The following is a 17,507-nucleotide window of genomic DNA, read 5'->3' as shown; positions in this document are numbered from 1 at the left end:
CTGGCAGCGGTGGGCGGGGCATTGTCCTGTCCAATCACATGAGCCCAGGCGATTCCGGACTGAATCGGTGATTGTAAACAAGGTGGTTTACACTGAATCATCGCACGTTGTAGTGTCAGACCAAGATATGTAAAAAGAAAGGAAAGAAAAGAGAAGAACAAAATCCCAGTTTCACAAACTGCATTTCATCACATCCAGTTAAAGAGGCCTTATTAGGCTTACTTTGTAATGAAACATGTAGTTAGTGTTCTTTAAGTACTGACAATGTCTATGATAATCTTACAAAAATATATATTGGGACATCATTTGTCACAATAATGATAAAATTTTGTCACGTTGCCCACCCACAGTCTCAAGACACAGCAGTAAGTAAGTAGGCTGGTGGTTTAGGTGTGGCTCTGGGTTATAGCAGAGGGAGACTCAAGCCACCAGTGGTGCACGAAGTGCTCAAACCATGTACTTGAGTTAAAGTAGAGATAGCCATGGTAAAATATTACTCCGGTAAAAGCAGAAGTTCCTCCCTACATACCTCCACTTGAGTAAAAGTACAAACGTATTTGCTTTCAAATGTGCTTAAGTATTGAAAGTAAAAGTACTAAAAGATTAATTATGGCTTTAATGCCCTGTTATCATTTTTGTAACTAGACTCGCTTCATGAACTCATTTTAGCTGTAAATACTTTTAATAGAATGTCATTAATTAGTGATGCTGACGACTATTAAAATCATCATAAGCACAAAACGTTGAAGGCACACAATTTCCATCAGGTAGAACCGAGTGGTTCTGAAATAACCTTTTGCAAGCAAGCAAAGTATCAGTTTAAGATTTATTTGCAACTTAGTTACAAGTTTAGATGTAATAAAAACTTGTCTTAAACTCAGGTTCACAAATAAGTTTTCCTTTACTGTATTGATCTGTAGGCCTCTGTTCATAAACATAAACTAGCCAAAACTATTTTAATATAAAATGAAAGTGTTTGTATAAATTCAGAAAAAAGCCGCGTCAGTCACGACTGCATATGTGGACATATTTCTATATTGTGCTCTATTTACTCAAAGGTAGGTTAGTTCATCATTTATGTTGAACAGACTCTCCCAAAACTTTTACGCTGCTGCACTGACGTTGAACCGTGTGCTGCACTGGGTCGGTATGACCAACAGGTCAAAACAAGTTCAAAACAAAGTGCACGCTGTGCCCTGATTGGTGCTCTTGCTTTGCGCTTCACGAAAGCCAAAATAATGACAGATTTCTCATAATGTAGTGGAGTAAAAAGTGAGATATTCGACTTTGAAATGTAGTGGAGTGAAAGTAAAATGTTGCCCAAAATGGAAAAACTTCAGTAAAGTACAGATACATGCAAAAACTACTTAAGTACAGTAACTAATTGCATTTACTTCGTTACTGTCCACCACTGCTCACCACTCACATCCTACAGCAGTGCCAGAGTCTTCAGAGTGAATTTTTCAGGTTGAAAGATTAGGAAAAATTCCCTTATTAGAGATGTTGAAGGTGGAAGGAGCATTAAAACTACTTTAAGTGGATTTTGTGTTGCTTTTATTTATTTATTTATTTAGGTGCATACATCACATTGCAGCTGTATAGCTGTAGTCTTTACATCATAATTACAGTTAAATGGAGATAATTAATTAGTTAAATGTGGAGGACAACAAGCTATCTAGACATCTTACCTTAGTTTAGCAGCTTTTCTCTGAAATTTCTCTTTTCTTTATCCATTCTGTGCTAAATAAAGATCTAATCCCTGCTTTTTGTTCAACAGGTGAAGTAAGAGCCACACTAATGATAGCTTGTTTGTATGTATTAGCTTATAAATCAGCAGCTAGGCTAGCAGACATGATTGGCTGACACCACAGAGATTCCCAAAGATATGATGTGTTTGCATAATAAATGCTGGGTATTCAAGGGTTGAAGTGGGTAATATGACAATGTTTTATTGTTACTGTGATTCTAATGTTCTTATCTGAGCGTATAATGGATATCGTGAGTAATTAAAGGACTCTAACCAGCCGCATGTTTCATTACAAAGAGAGCATCAATAGTGCTGTTTAACTAAATTTAATGTAGCAAAATATACGAAACACTGCTGGGACTTTTTTCTGTTCCTATGAAAACTCAGAAAAAGCAAAATGTTGTCATACGTATTGTGTATCATGAAAATGTCTTTATCATGTTACGTTTTTTTTTTTGCCATATTGTCCACCCTGAATTATCGATGAACAAATGAAAACGATGTGAAATTTTAAATTCTCTCAGACTGATGATGCTGAAGGATATATACCACATAATATGACAGATAACATATTAAACTATTTACGGCATTTGGCAGACACTCTTATCCAGAGCAACCTACGGTTTGATTATTTTACACAGACAGGCAAAGGTAGTTTTAAGAGTCTTGCCCAAGGAATCTTATTGGTATAGTGCAGGGTGGGGATTGAACCCCAGGCCACAGCTTAGAAGGGAGATGTGTTATCCACTACACTATTCCAACCAACTATAATTTAGGCTGGAGTTGAATTTAGGTTTGTCTAAGCATTAGTCCAGTTCCAGTAAACAGTTCAGGAATAACTAAATCGATCACATAGCTGCTGATATAATAAAAGTCACAGCTGGTAAGTAGCAAACGTTACATGATGAGTTTAATTGTTGTTTTAGAATATTTTATGATGATATTCTTAGTATAGAGTGTTTTTTCTTTGCAGTAGTTAAAATGCTGCATCCTTTCGTGACTTGCACCATCCTAGAACCATTTCTGACAGTTGTAAGGTTCAGATGTGTAGTTAAGCATTACAAATATTATTTAGATTTGTATATATATATATATATATATATATTGTAGATATGAATAAACAGTGATATCACTTTGTTTGCTTGGAAAAAGGAGTTGCAATGTCAGGTATTTATATTGTTTTGTAATGTCTCACATTTAACAGGCCTAGTTTGCAGCACATTAGCCATGTTTAATTCGCTAAAACTTTGAGAAAGGAGCTGCAGTGTCAGCTGTTCACAGTGTTTTTTAATGTGTTACACATTCAACAGGCCTACTTTAACATGTTGAGCAGTTTATTTGCGATGCGATGTTTAATAGGTTTAGATCACAGCAGGTTTTTCATGTTCACTGAGTACCACAAAATTTACTTATGTAAGGGGTGGAGGAGGTGGTTAGTCATATGCATGGGAATCGTGTTGAAGCCTGCCCAAGACGAGGGTGGCAGTCAAATCAAATTAAGGAGGACAGAAACAGAAACGTGTGATCATTGTTCATGTTTAAAAAGTATAACTAATGTTCCCATTACTTTTTTCTTTGTCATGATAATATCATCGTATTATCAGCTATGCTACATTGATTAAATGTTAGACCAAATGTTAGACTTTGTTCCTCTCCCTTTATTTCACTCCCCAGTGAAATCCAATACCTTTAGTCACAATGCAGGGCCATTTTGACTAACTGCTTTAATAAAAATGTGTAATACATGTACATAAACACATATGTCCAAAACTTTGTAGATACCTGCTTATCCTAAAATGATTTTTTTCCTCTTCTACAAGAACGGTATTGTTTTGGGGAAGGCCAGATGTCGGACCATTGCTGTAAGAATTTGATTGTATTCAGCCACAAGATCATTGGTAAGGTGTACATACTTTTGGAAATATAGGGTGTATAAATAAAGGTGGAAACTAATTTAATAGCCTACTGAGCAAGTTAATGTAGATTAATACTTTTATTATGACAATAAGTTCCAAAGCGTTTACACTGCAGCTAGTTGATTGTTTTGATTGTTAATTCTGAGTTACTTTAACACATTCAATAATATATATATATATATATATATATATATATATATATATATATATATATATATATATATATATAATCTTGTTTCCAAGTTAATCTGGAAATTTTTTTAAAAAGCTGAGCTGAACCTGATATTAAGTCAGTTTTATGACTCTATCCATAACACAAAAGGATAGAATGTTTGGGGCCTGTTTGCCTTACATTTTTATACATTTTATACAATTTATGTTTTTTTTTATGATGATTAGCCCTGTTGGGGGAGGATGAAGTTTGTCCTTTTGAGATAGTATTGAGAGGCAGGCACGGCAGTAACAAAAGAGTTCAGTTGGAGTGCACTTTGTGTAATTTTTGTGTAATGATTAATTGATGTAAAATACTGATTGTGTTGCATTCTGGTTAATTTTTGACTGTGTTAAATCAATCTGCTGAGCTCATCAATAGGAGTCGACTCATTTGGTTCCCAAACCGAAAATTTTCAGTGAAAATAAACGACATTATCTATCACTTAAAGTCAGAAAAGTAGTTTAACTGGATGAATTTCAAGAACAGGAATCAAGATCAATGCAGACGGGCAAATTGCAGGCAAATACATCAACCAGTCATTAACAAACAAAGGCAGGTAAAAGTCCAAAATCAGAAGAACTATCGAAGCACGCTTATAAACTAAGATAGCGCTAAAACAGCTTACATGACAACCACCAAAGGACACAACCAGAGATAAAATTACACAACAAGAAGCAGGTTTGGGGATAACGAGGGGGCAGATGTTCCAAGGAGATCTAGGAGTGGGGGGATCTGGGGAACAGGCGCTAGTAAGCTAGCGATGCTGAGCTATTACTGCCATTCATTATTACACTGTTTAACGCATAAAAGAGATCAACCTGTGGGCAGGTTCACTAGGAATGTCAGTCTCAATAGCCACATCCAACAGTCTCTTGGCTAAATGAAAGAATACTGAAAGTACAGGCACTCACAAGCATCATTTCATGCGTCTGCCGTCCTGCCCTATTAAAGCACGCTGTTAAATGATTTGCCATTTCTCACTTTTCATATATTCTCAGTTATAGCTCCTATTCAATCATTGATCTATTTCTCTCTGATGCATCATTGTCTAATTAAGTCTAGGAACAGTCTACTACCATATCCAATTTCAACTGTAGGAACATAACCTTGTATTTCCATGTTTGTCACTTTTTGTTTTTCCCAGCCGCTACTAGACTTGACTAGACATGATGAATGGACCAATGCAAATGGTCCAAAATGGCTTACAATAAAATCTTGTCTGATCATCATCTACTGAAAGATCTCCTGTAAAAGTCCTGTAAGAATATTTAGTAAATAATGTGAATGGATTGAACCTTAAACACTATGTTTAAGACATTTTATTTCTGTTCACTTTTAAGCAGCAATAACGTTTTGGTGTTGTTTTTTTACAGAGTGCACAAGGTTTTGTTCCAGCAGCAACAACATGAATTACATTGAGTTACTTACACTGAGTTCCCTTTTTTGATAGCACTCAAATGTTGGATGAGATTAATATGCTACCTATAGGAGTTCACTTTCAGCAGAAATGTTTTGGCATGGTATTGCAGTGGGTAGTGCTGTCACCCCACAGCAAGAAGGGCTTGGGTTTGGTTCAGCAGGTGACCAGTCAGGCCAACCGGACATGCTAAATTGCCCCTAGGTGAGTGTGTGTATGTGTGTGAAAGTACTCTTAGGCACCCAAGACACTTTCAAAATCTATTTATTTGTTCAGTTGTGTTAATATTTGAATAAACAAACTGTATAGAATATTAATTATTATAGTAAATTGCAACTATGAATAGTGATTTTCTGGATGTTTGTGTGTTTAACCATTTTCAAACCTCTCCTGGAGGAAGCCCAGTATTATATGTAGCTAAAAAAGAAACTCCTGGTTTGACCAATCAGTGCTTCAGTAAATTGTGCTCATGATGTAATTGATGATATTAACAAGTCTCTGTGGTGGCTGTGAAGGTGTCAAGGAAAAATTATGGACCCAAGAAATTCTCGTTACTTTTTCCTGTTTTTATGTTTATTTGAATTATGAATATGAGTTTATTCTAATGTACACTGTGATAAACTCACTGCTGAGGTATATTGTTTAAAAATTTGCTTAGATGCCTAAAACTTTCACACAGTGCTGTATATGTCTGGCTGTCTGCCCTGCCATGGACTTCTACCCAATGACTGCTGGGATAGGCTCCAACACCCCACGCAAGCCAGAAGGATAAGTGGTTTAGAAAATGCATGTGTGTGTGTGTCTGTGTGTATGTCAGTTATTAACATTATGTCCTTCAGTTAGAAATAAAATGCTGCATTTTGCATCAATATCATTAATTATTTTTTATTAAATTGAGGGAAGAACTACTAAACCAAGGGAATGCGCAAGAGAATGACAACTTAAGTATCACTTAGAAAGAACATGCCACTGTTCATCATTAACAATAACATCAAGTATGTTTGAGTCAGTAATAACTCTGTGAATGTACTTATGCTGGATGACTTTGTTGTATCCGCTGGTGATGAAGCATGCGCTACAGTTGGACTAAGCCTAATTCATACTTCAGAAGAAAGGCAGGTATTCCACACCCCTCAGAAAGTGTGGGATTGACGGCAGAAGTGTTGAATTTGCGTCAGTTAGTCTTTTGTTGACCGTCAGTTTCCCCTCGAAGTATAAATTAGGCCTTATGCTTCAGTGGCTCACACCCTTAGTTTCTTTGAAGATAATAATTGTTTAAATGTAAAGGTCTCCAACGATTGAAGACTGATTAATGTTTTTGGTCTGATTTGAGTTGTAGACGGTCGCTCCTTAATGCCACAGTGAAATTATGACCAAACAAAGATATTATTTAAACTAACACAACAGAGCTTGGACTTTGTGCCCTTTTCACCCTCATTATTTTTATTTTCCCACCTGTATTCTGACAAACCTTGGCTTCTTCCACCACACTCCCTTTGAGGAGAGGACAAGTGGAGAAAAATCTCCTTGCAGTGTGAAACCTTCGAGCCAACCACTGCTTTGTTTGAATATGTAAGAAGCTTTTGGTCTGAGAGTCAAAACTCTCTACTTTCATGTCAGCATACCTGCATTTCAGTATGAATACATAAAGATTGTTTTAATCATTCTAACGACCTTAGTATTAATATATAACATGAGTATATTTGTAAACAGGGATATTCTTATGTTCTAGCGTCACGCATTTCACGGACTTCAATTCTCAGCAGCCCTTGGGAGATCACACGACGACTCGGTCACAACCGGAATCTGACACGGACTCCATTTCCCAGGAGTCACAGGGAACACACTTGACCAAGGACTCTGTTCAATCCCCCTATCAGCGTTCACGATCACCTGAGTACTATCTTAGAACACCTGTGGACTATGTCATATGACCTATGGTAGATAGCATTTAAGCCCGGGCTTAGTAGTGTGGGGTTGTGAAGTATTGAATCCTTGTGAGCTACTGAGTGTTTTCTCATGTTTGCCTTCTTTGTGTGTTTTGACCATTGCCTTGCCTTCACGTTTTCTGCCTTGTTTCTGCCTTGCCCTTGTTGTATTGTCGCCTATCTTGATTGCTCCGTATTTTGACTTCCTGGACTGTTTTGTGACTAGGATTTCGGTTTTCCCTCTGGTTAATGTTAAATCTACCATTTATCAAGATCTGCACTTGTCTGAACTTTGTTCCTACTTAACGTCTAGCTTAATGTAAATACACTAATTAATGTCTAGCCTTTTGGTCACATACAAACTCACTTTTGGTCACACCTCCTCTGTCCATTTTGCAGAACATAACCTTTGGACTCTGCTATGGAAATGAACTTCATACACACTTTGTGATTTACTTCTTACAGCATACATGCGTATTTCTACAACCACTGTGGGTGTTACTGAGAAACTGGAACCAAATCATGCAGGCAGTTGAAACTATTCAGTGAGTAGGCCCCAACTTTATTATGGGTTTGTACGACAGGACTCCAGCAAGTTGCAGAGAGTTTCTTGCCAGAACTTGACAGTAATTTGGGAGCCCACCGAGGTGGTAATTGGCACATTTCTGTTGTAGCAAAGCTGCTTGTATTGTGATGTAAAACCAGCTGGGATTAGCTAGTCCTTTCAAGCCAAACTGTTACATAACTGAAAAGGTGCACAGAATACTAAAGGCTTTTCTATTTTATGCCTTCCATGAACTTGCTGGCCCTAAAAGGCCTGGTTTCTTTAAATCCCTTAAGGGTGTCACAAAACTTTCTCCCTCTTGTTCAAAGTTGACAAGTAAAGGAGAAAAAGAGAATATTTCAAGTAATGTGAATTCACCTAAATAGAAGTAGTTAACTGAGGAGATAAAAAAAAAACTTGTTCAACCCATAAAACCATTCACAAGCTGCTAACTTAAGAAGAAATACTATATGTTCTTTATATTGAAAGGGTTTCATTTGTGATCATTAGAAGTTGTTGCCAAAGGATATCATTCTCTTTTCCAAAAAAAAGATACACTGGAGTAGCTTATGCGTAAAAAAATCAGTAAATTAACAACAATTTACAAAAAAATACAAATAGTTAGATTTGTCTGCAGTTCTCACTTATGGGTAAAGTAAAGCAAATTGTAAAATTTCTCTGGAGAGTGTAATATATGATCAAAACGCATTTGTTCTCTAGCAGCTAGCATACATGCTAATTATGCTAACACTGTAGCCTCTAAGCTAGTTAATGTTATACCTGAGAACCCTTTGCAAAATGAAAAAAAATGAACACCTCCAGTTTAACAGCATTCCAGTTTACATCCTGGGAAATTTAATGGTCATGTAGTGCTTGATGTCTTCATCCTCACCTGGAAGAATGAAAAATTGCTAAACAACACATCGAGCTGAGTTTCTAACTGACAGGCACTGCCGACGTACTCCCTGCTGTTTTACTGCACCCATTATAGGAAGAGCTTTCATTGTTTTTGCAAAACCCACCTTGTTTCAATCGATGTATCCCCTCTTACTTTTATGGTTGCTATTTTAGCCCTACGTGGGGGGTTGTGACTAACTTTCATTCAGTTAGAAGTATAGCACTACTTGTGGTTTGTCTCATGCATGTTTGAACGTTGGGTCTCAGGGCACTTTGATCAATCATAAGAAACAGTGACTCTTGAAATGAGAAATTTCTGGTTGTTCTATTTTCACACGTGATATTTTAGTACCCGGATGTTACTTGTCTTCTTGCAAATTTTCTATCGTCTTTTTTAGGAAGGCCCTTTCCGATCTTGACCCTTGCAAACTTAAAGTATTGGCAGTCTCCTCTGTGGGAATTGGAGGTCTTCTATGCTACATGGCATGGAGGAAAAAAACAAAGAAAATCCCAGTTGGAGATGGCTGGTGGAGAGAAGGAGAGAAGCCTCTTTCAGAGGACAGGACTATACGTCCTTTTGTTGTGGAGACCTCTGAAGAAATGATACAGGTAGAATAAAGTTACTGCAATTGTCATCATAGGCTTAAAAAATGTTTCCCTTCTTTAAAACACCTAGGCTGTCTGGAAATGGACACAGTAAGAATGGCCTGAAATAGAGATGAAATGATACATCTTTTTCTTTTCTGATAGCAATTAGGAAACATTGAGCATTTTTAATATGGTTAATGGACTTAAGATATCTGTCTAAACGTACCACGGACACGTTGTTTAAGCACTCTACTAGACAAAAAAAAAGGAAATACATACAAACTTATACAAAAGTGCCAGAAATATCACTTACAGTGCAGATATGCACAAAATTACAATATCTCACCTTTCAAAATCCCAAGCTTATTGCATATTAAGGCTTATTATTCAGTAACTACAGGGACTTCAGTGCAAACTGGTTGAGCTTGTCTTAGGTTGTAGAAGTGTGTAATAAAACGTAATGTAATTCTAATGTAATTCTTAACTAGCTACTCATTGTAACATTGGTCCTATGTTAACATAAGGCTCATCTGACCTGTTTTACTTCAGTTTATGTATGTTGTGCTACAAGCAATTTGTGATATTTCAGGCTAAAATTCTTAATAAACCAGATCAGGATTTTCATGTTTTTCCCCCAATATCAGATCCAGCATACTGGGTTTCATTCATGCTCTGACGACTTATATTGAGAAATAATTTTGACCACATTGACCACATGCTCTGTTCAGGATCTTTACCAACGCATCGGCCAAACAAGATTCACAGAGAGTCTGGAAGATGGCCGGTTCCACTACGGCTTTAACTCTGCCTATCTTAAAAAGGTGGCCAAATACTGGAGGCATGAGTTTGACTGGGAGAAGCAGGTTAGGGTGCTTAACAAGTACCCTCACTTCAAAACCAACATTGAGGGTGAGCACATTTACATACTCTCATAAATTGTCAGAGATCTGTTCCAATCACAGATCATGTGAGGTTTTGGTGTAACTTAATATTTGTCCGTTTGGAAATGGTCATTCTGCATACAACACCACAAACTTAATATGTCCACCCAGGCTACCACAACAGATCTCTGGAAATTCAAGCTTATTGTTCTATTACATATGAATGTCCCAGAGAATTTTTGGTGGATTTCATGGTTTCCCGGATTGGTTCAGTTTGCCATGAAAGGCTAGCCATTCATATTCTCCAGCAGTCAAACAAACTCTTTGCTAACAAAAGCATATCATTGATGAATGACATAGCTGCCTACATTTTATTTTCTAGTGGTTTTGAAGTCAAATGTTTCTCGGCAGTTTTAGATGTGCTTGAGCTTAACTTTTTCCTTCACTTCCAAACTGCAGCAACGCGGTGTGAACAGCAAACCAGAACTGCTCCCTAATAATGCTGCACAGGAGAAACAGAGCACCTTAATGAGTCTAGTCCAGTTATTGGCTACATTGAAATCCAGCAGGATATTCTTGTATAATCTTTATAGAAAACAAGTATTTTTAATCAAAAATTGTGAATCTATTGCAACCATACAGTTGCCTCATATGTTGCAGTGAGCAGTGGCTACTGAAGTTAAATTTAAGGGAGCAGTAACTTAAGTGGGAGCAGATCCACCCTCATTAATATGTGCAGAACAGAAGGGAGGTGCATTGTCCGAGGATTTATCTAACTTTCTATGTAATTTGTATGAATACGTTTCCGGACACTTGGTCCTTTAGGATTTAAATTATCCTAATTTAATTTAGCTTTAAGACAGAAACCCTGGTATCTTCTCAGGTTTAGATGTGCATTTCATCCATGTGAAGCCTGTCCAGCGTACTGGACAGAAGGTTCTGCCTCTCATGATGGTGCATGGCTGGCCTGGTTCCTTCTATGAGTTCTACAGGATCTTGCCTCTGCTCACTGAGACTGAGGGAGACTTTGTATTTGAGGTCATCTGTCCCTCCATCCCAGGGTATGGCTACTCCGAAGCCCCACGTAAACAAGGTGAGACTGTTGGCATACACTGAGATGCCTGCTTAGAAGGTACACCCACCATAGAGCAACACTTTGTAGGTTTACAGTTACTGACTGTAGTCCATCAGTTGCTGCACAGTTTATCAACAATTTATCTCTACACCATCCATCAGTGGAAAGGGACCTACATAGGACCACTGCTGACCTGATATTATATTTTTATATTTGACCATTTTTAGTACAGTGGTAACAGCATCAGGGTAGTAGCATGTTAGTAGGTTTTCTACTCAGTCTAATTCTGAATACACACAGAATATAGAAACTATCAAGAATTTCTATCTTTATAACATTATTTTCTCTGCTGGATTGTTTATTTATTAGGTTCTGATATAGTTTAGTCTGATTAGAGTTTCTGTTACTGTTTACTTTTACGTGCATGCCTGTTTATTTAGGCAAAAGTACACACATGTACAGTGTTTGTTTCTATGTAAACATTTATTTCTATTTTACATTGATCTGTGATTATTAATCCCCTTCTGTTTTCCTGTAACAACACAGAATGACGCAGACACTTGCGGGTAAAAGTAGAATGAGAGGCTTTACTGATGAATACACAATCGAACATCGAAGTCAAGGCAACAGGCATAGGTCAGATACAAAAAGGGCAAAAAACACAGAAGCACAAATGCACAGGCAAACAATCCGAAAAAGGATCAGGCGAAAAGGTTAATCAAAAACAGGGCAAGAAGTCCAGAACCAGAATAACAGAACAGAACAGAACAGATATGAATGCTCAGTAGCTCTATAGACAGAAGCAATTCCTCGCAAAGAACGTATCCTACAAGCCTGGGTTTTATACTAAACTAATCAGTGAGCTGCAAGTGGACATGATCAGTACTCTAGAGAACCAGAGTGCTGATTGGAGCATGAGAGTGAGGCAGGAGTCATGTGATCCCCCAGGGGTTTTCTGGGAGATGGTGTTCAAAGAGACCTCAGAGCTGAAGGGAGTCATGACATTTCCTCCTTTTTGAGTTGGACCTGGTTTATTGATAAGCCCTTTCTGTATGAAAAAGCCAATGAATATACAATACATTATTTTAATACTCGTACCACATTTAAAGCATGATTTTTGATATGGCAGGATTCAGTTCCCTGGATGCTGCACGTATCTTCCACAAGCTGATGGACAGACTGCACTTCACTGACTATTACATACAAGGGGGAGACTGGGGATCCCTTATCACCTGCAACATGGCCCAGATGAAGCCTGAGTAAGATATATGATTCAGGATACACTCTTTATTTATTAATAACATTCATTTTTATAATACTGTTTGTTTTTTTCTCTTCTGTTCCTTGTTATTGTAGCAAACATTAAAATACCAACATGTACTGAGATTTCACAGTGTGCGTTGAATGTGTTTAGGGTTAATATTGTTATACATATTGTGTACTATGAAAAATGCCTATATTTTTGATATATCCATCCATCCATTTTCTAAGCTGCTTCTCCCTCATTGACCCTTATTTACCGGCTATTAAAATCATTTTCATACAGAGCATGTCCCTCAGAGTGTTTTTTTATCCACTTGCTTTTCCTCTTTTAAATAAGGTATATTCGGGGTATGCATCTTAACATGATCAACGCCAGGGCAGGAAGCACAATGACCATCGTCTGTCTCCTTGTTGGCCGTTATCTGCCTTTCCTGGTGGGATTCACCAGAGAAGATGTGTGCAGAATCTACCCTTACATGCAGAAGAATGTGTATGAATTACTACGAGAATCTGGCTATATGCACATCCAAGCCACCAAACCTGATACTGCAGGTAAGATACAGTAAGCTCTATTATAGCTGCAATTCGCATCTAGAACACATTTGTCCTGGCTACAAATCAAAGAGTGGGTCAATGATGGATTTACACAACTATATAAAAGAGGTAGCTCTTTCAATTTATGAAAGATGTGAAATCAAATTATATTGGTGAGGATATGATGACAGTAGCAGATAATTCACTTACATCAGAATGGAAGACACATACTTCACTAAGTTTTGACTGATTTTTCTTTGAACTCTCTTTCAACATGCTCATGGAAGGGGTCTGAAGCACAAAATTTCCACCAGAGAGGTCTCTAAATCAACAAATCTTACATTTGTTTGTTTTTGATTTTTTACTGCATTTGCTCCATTTGAAGTTTAATTTACAGTACTATGCAAAATCAGAGATCACCTTTTCTTTTTTAACTTCCAATTAAATGGCCATTAAATACAGGGTATTCATTTTTCAGGAGATTAGATAAAAATAATCCACTTATTAGTCCCACTTATTTCCCAACGGGGAAATTTCACCTCCACATTTAACCCATCACTGAAGTGAAACACCACATACACACTAGTGAGCCTTATCCACAGCACCCAGGGAGCAGTTGGGGGTTAGGTGCCTTGCTCAAAGACACCTCAGTCATGTACTGTCGTCTCTGGGGATCGGACCCAAAACCTTCCGGTCACAAGGCCGGTTCCCTAACCTCCAGCCCACGACTGCCCCACTTGCGTTAGGAATGAGAAAGTCAATGAAAAATAAGTGGAAAAACAGGAGTTTGCAAAACTGGAGTTAAAAAAAAAAATCATTAGTAGATGTAGAGAAAATGCATTTCCAAACAACCATGCAAGACTTGATAGACCACCAATACTGATCAGATAAACAGCACTTGAAGCTTTCATCTTTGAGAGAGCGGAGAAAATCAAGCTCCACTTTTACTTCAGATCTGAGAAAATTCAACCAACCAAAGACTGAACTTTGGAGGTGTGGAAAAATATCTCTGCAGATTTATCTGAAAAACTGAAAGCAAGTCTCCCAAAAAGAAGAGAAGTTGTAATAAAGACAAAGTGTGGAAGCTTCTGTGTAATTTACTATTGAATATATTTTTCAGTTTTTTTTTACACTGGAAAAAGGAACTTAATGGTCATTTTGACTGTTTTACATTTGTCTTCATACTCGTGTTTCAAAAAATGATTTCATGTCTTTAGTCAAATTGCGTATCTAACGACAATCTGAATATTTGGGATCAGTCTCACGGTGTGAAATTTCACCTGTATTATGCAGACTGCCTGTAGACTACAGCTGTGAATAAAGTGAATTGGTTCATACAGTAATTGCTCTGTTAACTCTGTGGAGTTTGTCTCCCCTCACAGGCTGTGGGTTAAATGACTCTCCAGTTGGTCTGGCTGCATACATCTTGGAGAAGTTCAGCACTTGGACTGATTTTAAGAACAGGGACCTTGAAGATGGCGGTTTAGAGAGGTAAAGAAAAAAAACACACAAAGTATTACGTTGGATGACCTTCTCACCAATGTCCATTACATTTAGTCATCAGTTACATAACTACGTGAAAAGTAGGTTACTTTCCTCACATGTACACGTGCATAGGAGCCATATTATTGTCATGTCTAAATCCTCAAAGAAGTACAAATCCATCAAAATTTTGATGGGTTTGATTTTTTTTTCATCGCCTATATGGCTTCTCACATTTTTTTAGCTGTAGCATTTAATTTAAGACTAAAAGAATGTCAATAAGAAACATATGGCACATTTATACTTCAGTTCAGTTTTTCTTGGCTGAGCTAATTTTACTTATACTTCAGTTATTATTTCACTGAGGTGAAAACTGCTCTACCCACCTCCAGAATGAAGCTGTGGTCACAGAAATCATATGTATAGTAATGTACTACAGCAGTACTGATTGCTGTTCTATATATGAGTCAAGAAGATAAATGTGTTTAAAAAAACAACATAATGGGCTGTTTTATGTTTCTAAGAGTCTTTGTTTTACCATAGAAAGTTTAGTTTGGATGACCTCCTCACCAACGTCATGATCTACTGGACTACAGGCTCCATCATCCCATCCATGCGCTTCTACAAGGAGAACTTGGGCTCAAGCTCAAACTTTTACAAAAGACTGGACAATGTGTGAGTTGACAACATAGCACATCTTTGTAGGTGGTGAAGTGACAAGGCAAAAGGTGATCAGGTGAAAAATCAAATTTCCCCCTTAACGCAAATGTAGCTAATCTGTCAAAACATGTTTGGATTCCAAAATTTGCTTCTTTAGTTTTGCCTCACTGAAATGAATCTCAAAGAATGATACACAGGCAAAAGAACAGGGTCTCAAGCACCCCCTGGTGTTCCTAGGTGCACATACCTGTAAATCAGGGGTGCTTAATCCTGGTCCTGTAGATCTACCATACTGCAATGGTAATTTAAATGTATCTTAAATCTAATTGATATATCTCATATTTCTCATTTTGAGATTGTTGTAAGCTTATTATGAGATTATTAATTGATTTTACTTAAGTTTTAGCCAGATTATCTCACCATTTTGGCAGAAGTGTGCTTGGAACAAGCTAAATTATCTGACAATATAGTATGATAACTTGAGTAAAATCATTTAAAAAATCTACAAATAAGCTAAATAATAATACAATATGTTAAGAATAATCTCAAAATAAGAAATATTTGATATATCCACAAGACTTAAGATGATTTCACTTGGCAAGATATAATTTTGTAATATTTCTTAGAGATGTCTGTAATATTCAGGTGCCTCTAAAGGCCTTCATTATCTGGATCAGATGTGTTAGATCAGGGTTAGAACTAAACTCTGCAGGGTGGTAGATCTCCTTGACCTGCTTTACGTTACCCCTGGTTATACAGAGGTTTCTTAGAATCTGACTTTGCAATTCTTACCACCATTTAGAAACACCTGACAGATGTCTGTATTGTATATTTACAGAACAAAGATCTATGTTCCTACGGGACTGGCAGCATTTCCCCATGAGCTAGTACACTGCCCCAGGGTCTGGGCCCGCTCGAGGTTCACAGACATCCGCTCCTACACCTACATGCCGCGAGGAGGTCACTTCGCAGCCTTTGAGGAACCTGCGCTGCTGTCCCAGGACTTGATGCAGTTTGTGAAGAAAGTGGAGAGCAAGAGGCCTAAATAACTACTGCATTCCAGTGCCTTTTGACATAGAGCATGAACTACTTTAAAGGGAAATGTGAAAAATCTGCAAAAGCAAATTAACAAGGCTTTTACTTTGAAAGTACTGAAGAACTAAATAGGGTATGATTCCTTACGGCAGCTACGCTGCCTTTATATGCTTTAAATGTGCACAGGGATATTGCGCTTTCAGTATATGGGTGGAAGCTATAGAAATTAGCAGTGGCAAACTAATGCTAGGCCTTTAGCTCATGCAATGAATCTCAAAGCTGAAAATGAAAATTTCACATCAGCAGTATTGCTCATTTCTGCCAGCGCACCTGTGGGACTCTAGTAGTATGTTAGCATAAATTATGATTCACATTAACATGTTTTGTTTGGTTCAGATTAAAGAAAGATATGGGAAACTTATAAAAGAGGTTCCATGTTTTATTTGAAGCTTGTAAGTAACACATTAACATGACTTGTTGTTTTACAGTGTGTCCTTTTCTATTTCAAGATTCAAAATGAAAGTTTTACTGTTATATGCCCAGTAAAACAGGTGGTTACCCTGTACGGTGAAATTCTTACTTTGCTAGTCCTCCACTCACAAAGAAACACCCACATCAATAAAGAGCTAGACATAAATAAGTAGACGCAGTAGTTAAAATGACCTGTGGAGTATTTTGCAAGGAGCATGACATTAAAGTTATGTGTGCAGTATAGTGCAAAAAGCAGAGAGCAACAGTCATAAAGTGACATAAGGCAGCGGTCACTGTGCATTAGTGGGCAGTGTGTGGAAGGGCAGGTGTCTTGGAATTGACCAGACAGAGTCCTGAGTCTCATAGAAAACCTGTGAAATGACCTGAAGAGGACTGTGCAGTGGAGATTGCCAGGCAATTATAAGGAGCTTTTATACAAGAGAGATATTTTCTGACTTATTTACTTAAAGGGCCCACATCTTACATTTTTTCTTATATTTGATGTTTATTTTTTTTCTTGAGATCTGCTTAGAATGTTTACTTTTTATGTACTAGTCCTAATTAATTTTCCAAACTCTCTTCATCCTTTAGAATTAAACAGGCTGTTTTGTGATACTGTGCTTTAAGGATGGATATATGTAAATATAAACATACAAAGAAAAAAAAGGCTGTATGGAATTTTTTTTAAAAATCGGTGGAATTCCCCTTTTTAGTTTCTGGCATTACGTCACAAAAACATGCTGAGTGCTTCTCTTCAATGCCACGGTGAGATTTGATCCAAAGATTTTGTGTAAAACAATAGGACGACTAGAAGAAGCTTTTCTGCTTCTCACGCTAATCATTTTCACAAGCCCC

At 37.4% G+C, this 17,507-nt stretch overlaps 1 protein-coding gene across 1 annotated transcript; it reads left to right on the top strand.

Annotated features, from left to right (window-relative positions):
- The first annotated feature begins 7,638 nt into the window (after window positions 1–7,638).
- Window positions 7,639–17,244, top strand: LOC108426104 (epoxide hydrolase 1-like). The gene is made up of 9 exons (XM_017695367.2): window positions 7,639–7,767; window positions 9,062–9,272; window positions 9,980–10,160; window positions 11,016–11,225; window positions 12,337–12,466; window positions 12,808–13,022; window positions 14,387–14,495; window positions 15,030–15,161; window positions 15,985–17,244. The coding sequence occupies exons 1-9, from the start codon at window positions 7,745–7,747 to the stop codon at window positions 16,193–16,195; spliced, it is 1,422 nt and encodes a 473-aa protein (XP_017550856.1). The 5' UTR covers window positions 7,639–7,744; the 3' UTR covers window positions 16,196–17,244.
- Window positions 17,245–17,507: the final 263 nt, after the last annotated feature.

Source organism: Pygocentrus nattereri, chromosome 5 (assembly GCF_015220715.1).
Source record: "Pygocentrus nattereri isolate fPygNat1 chromosome 5, fPygNat1.pri, whole genome shotgun sequence".
Taxonomy (NCBI): domain Eukaryota; kingdom Metazoa; phylum Chordata; class Actinopteri; order Characiformes; family Serrasalmidae; genus Pygocentrus; species Pygocentrus nattereri.
The sequence above is the reverse complement of the archived record's forward strand: the minus strand, read 5'-3'. Positions and strand labels throughout refer to the sequence as shown.

Bases quoted from the DNA above. Each gene is read 5' to 3' on its own strand.
- LOC108426104 (XM_017695367.2), top strand. From the start codon at position 7,745: ATGCAGGCAGTTGAAACTATTCA. The intron at 12,467-12,807 runs GTAAGATATATG...CTTTTAAATAAG, and splicing joins ATGGCCCAGATGAAGCCTGA to GTATATTCGGGGTATGCATC. The intron at 14,496-15,029 runs GTAAAGAAAAAA...GTTTTACCATAG, and splicing joins GAAGATGGCGGTTTAGAGAG to AAAGTTTAGTTTGGATGACC.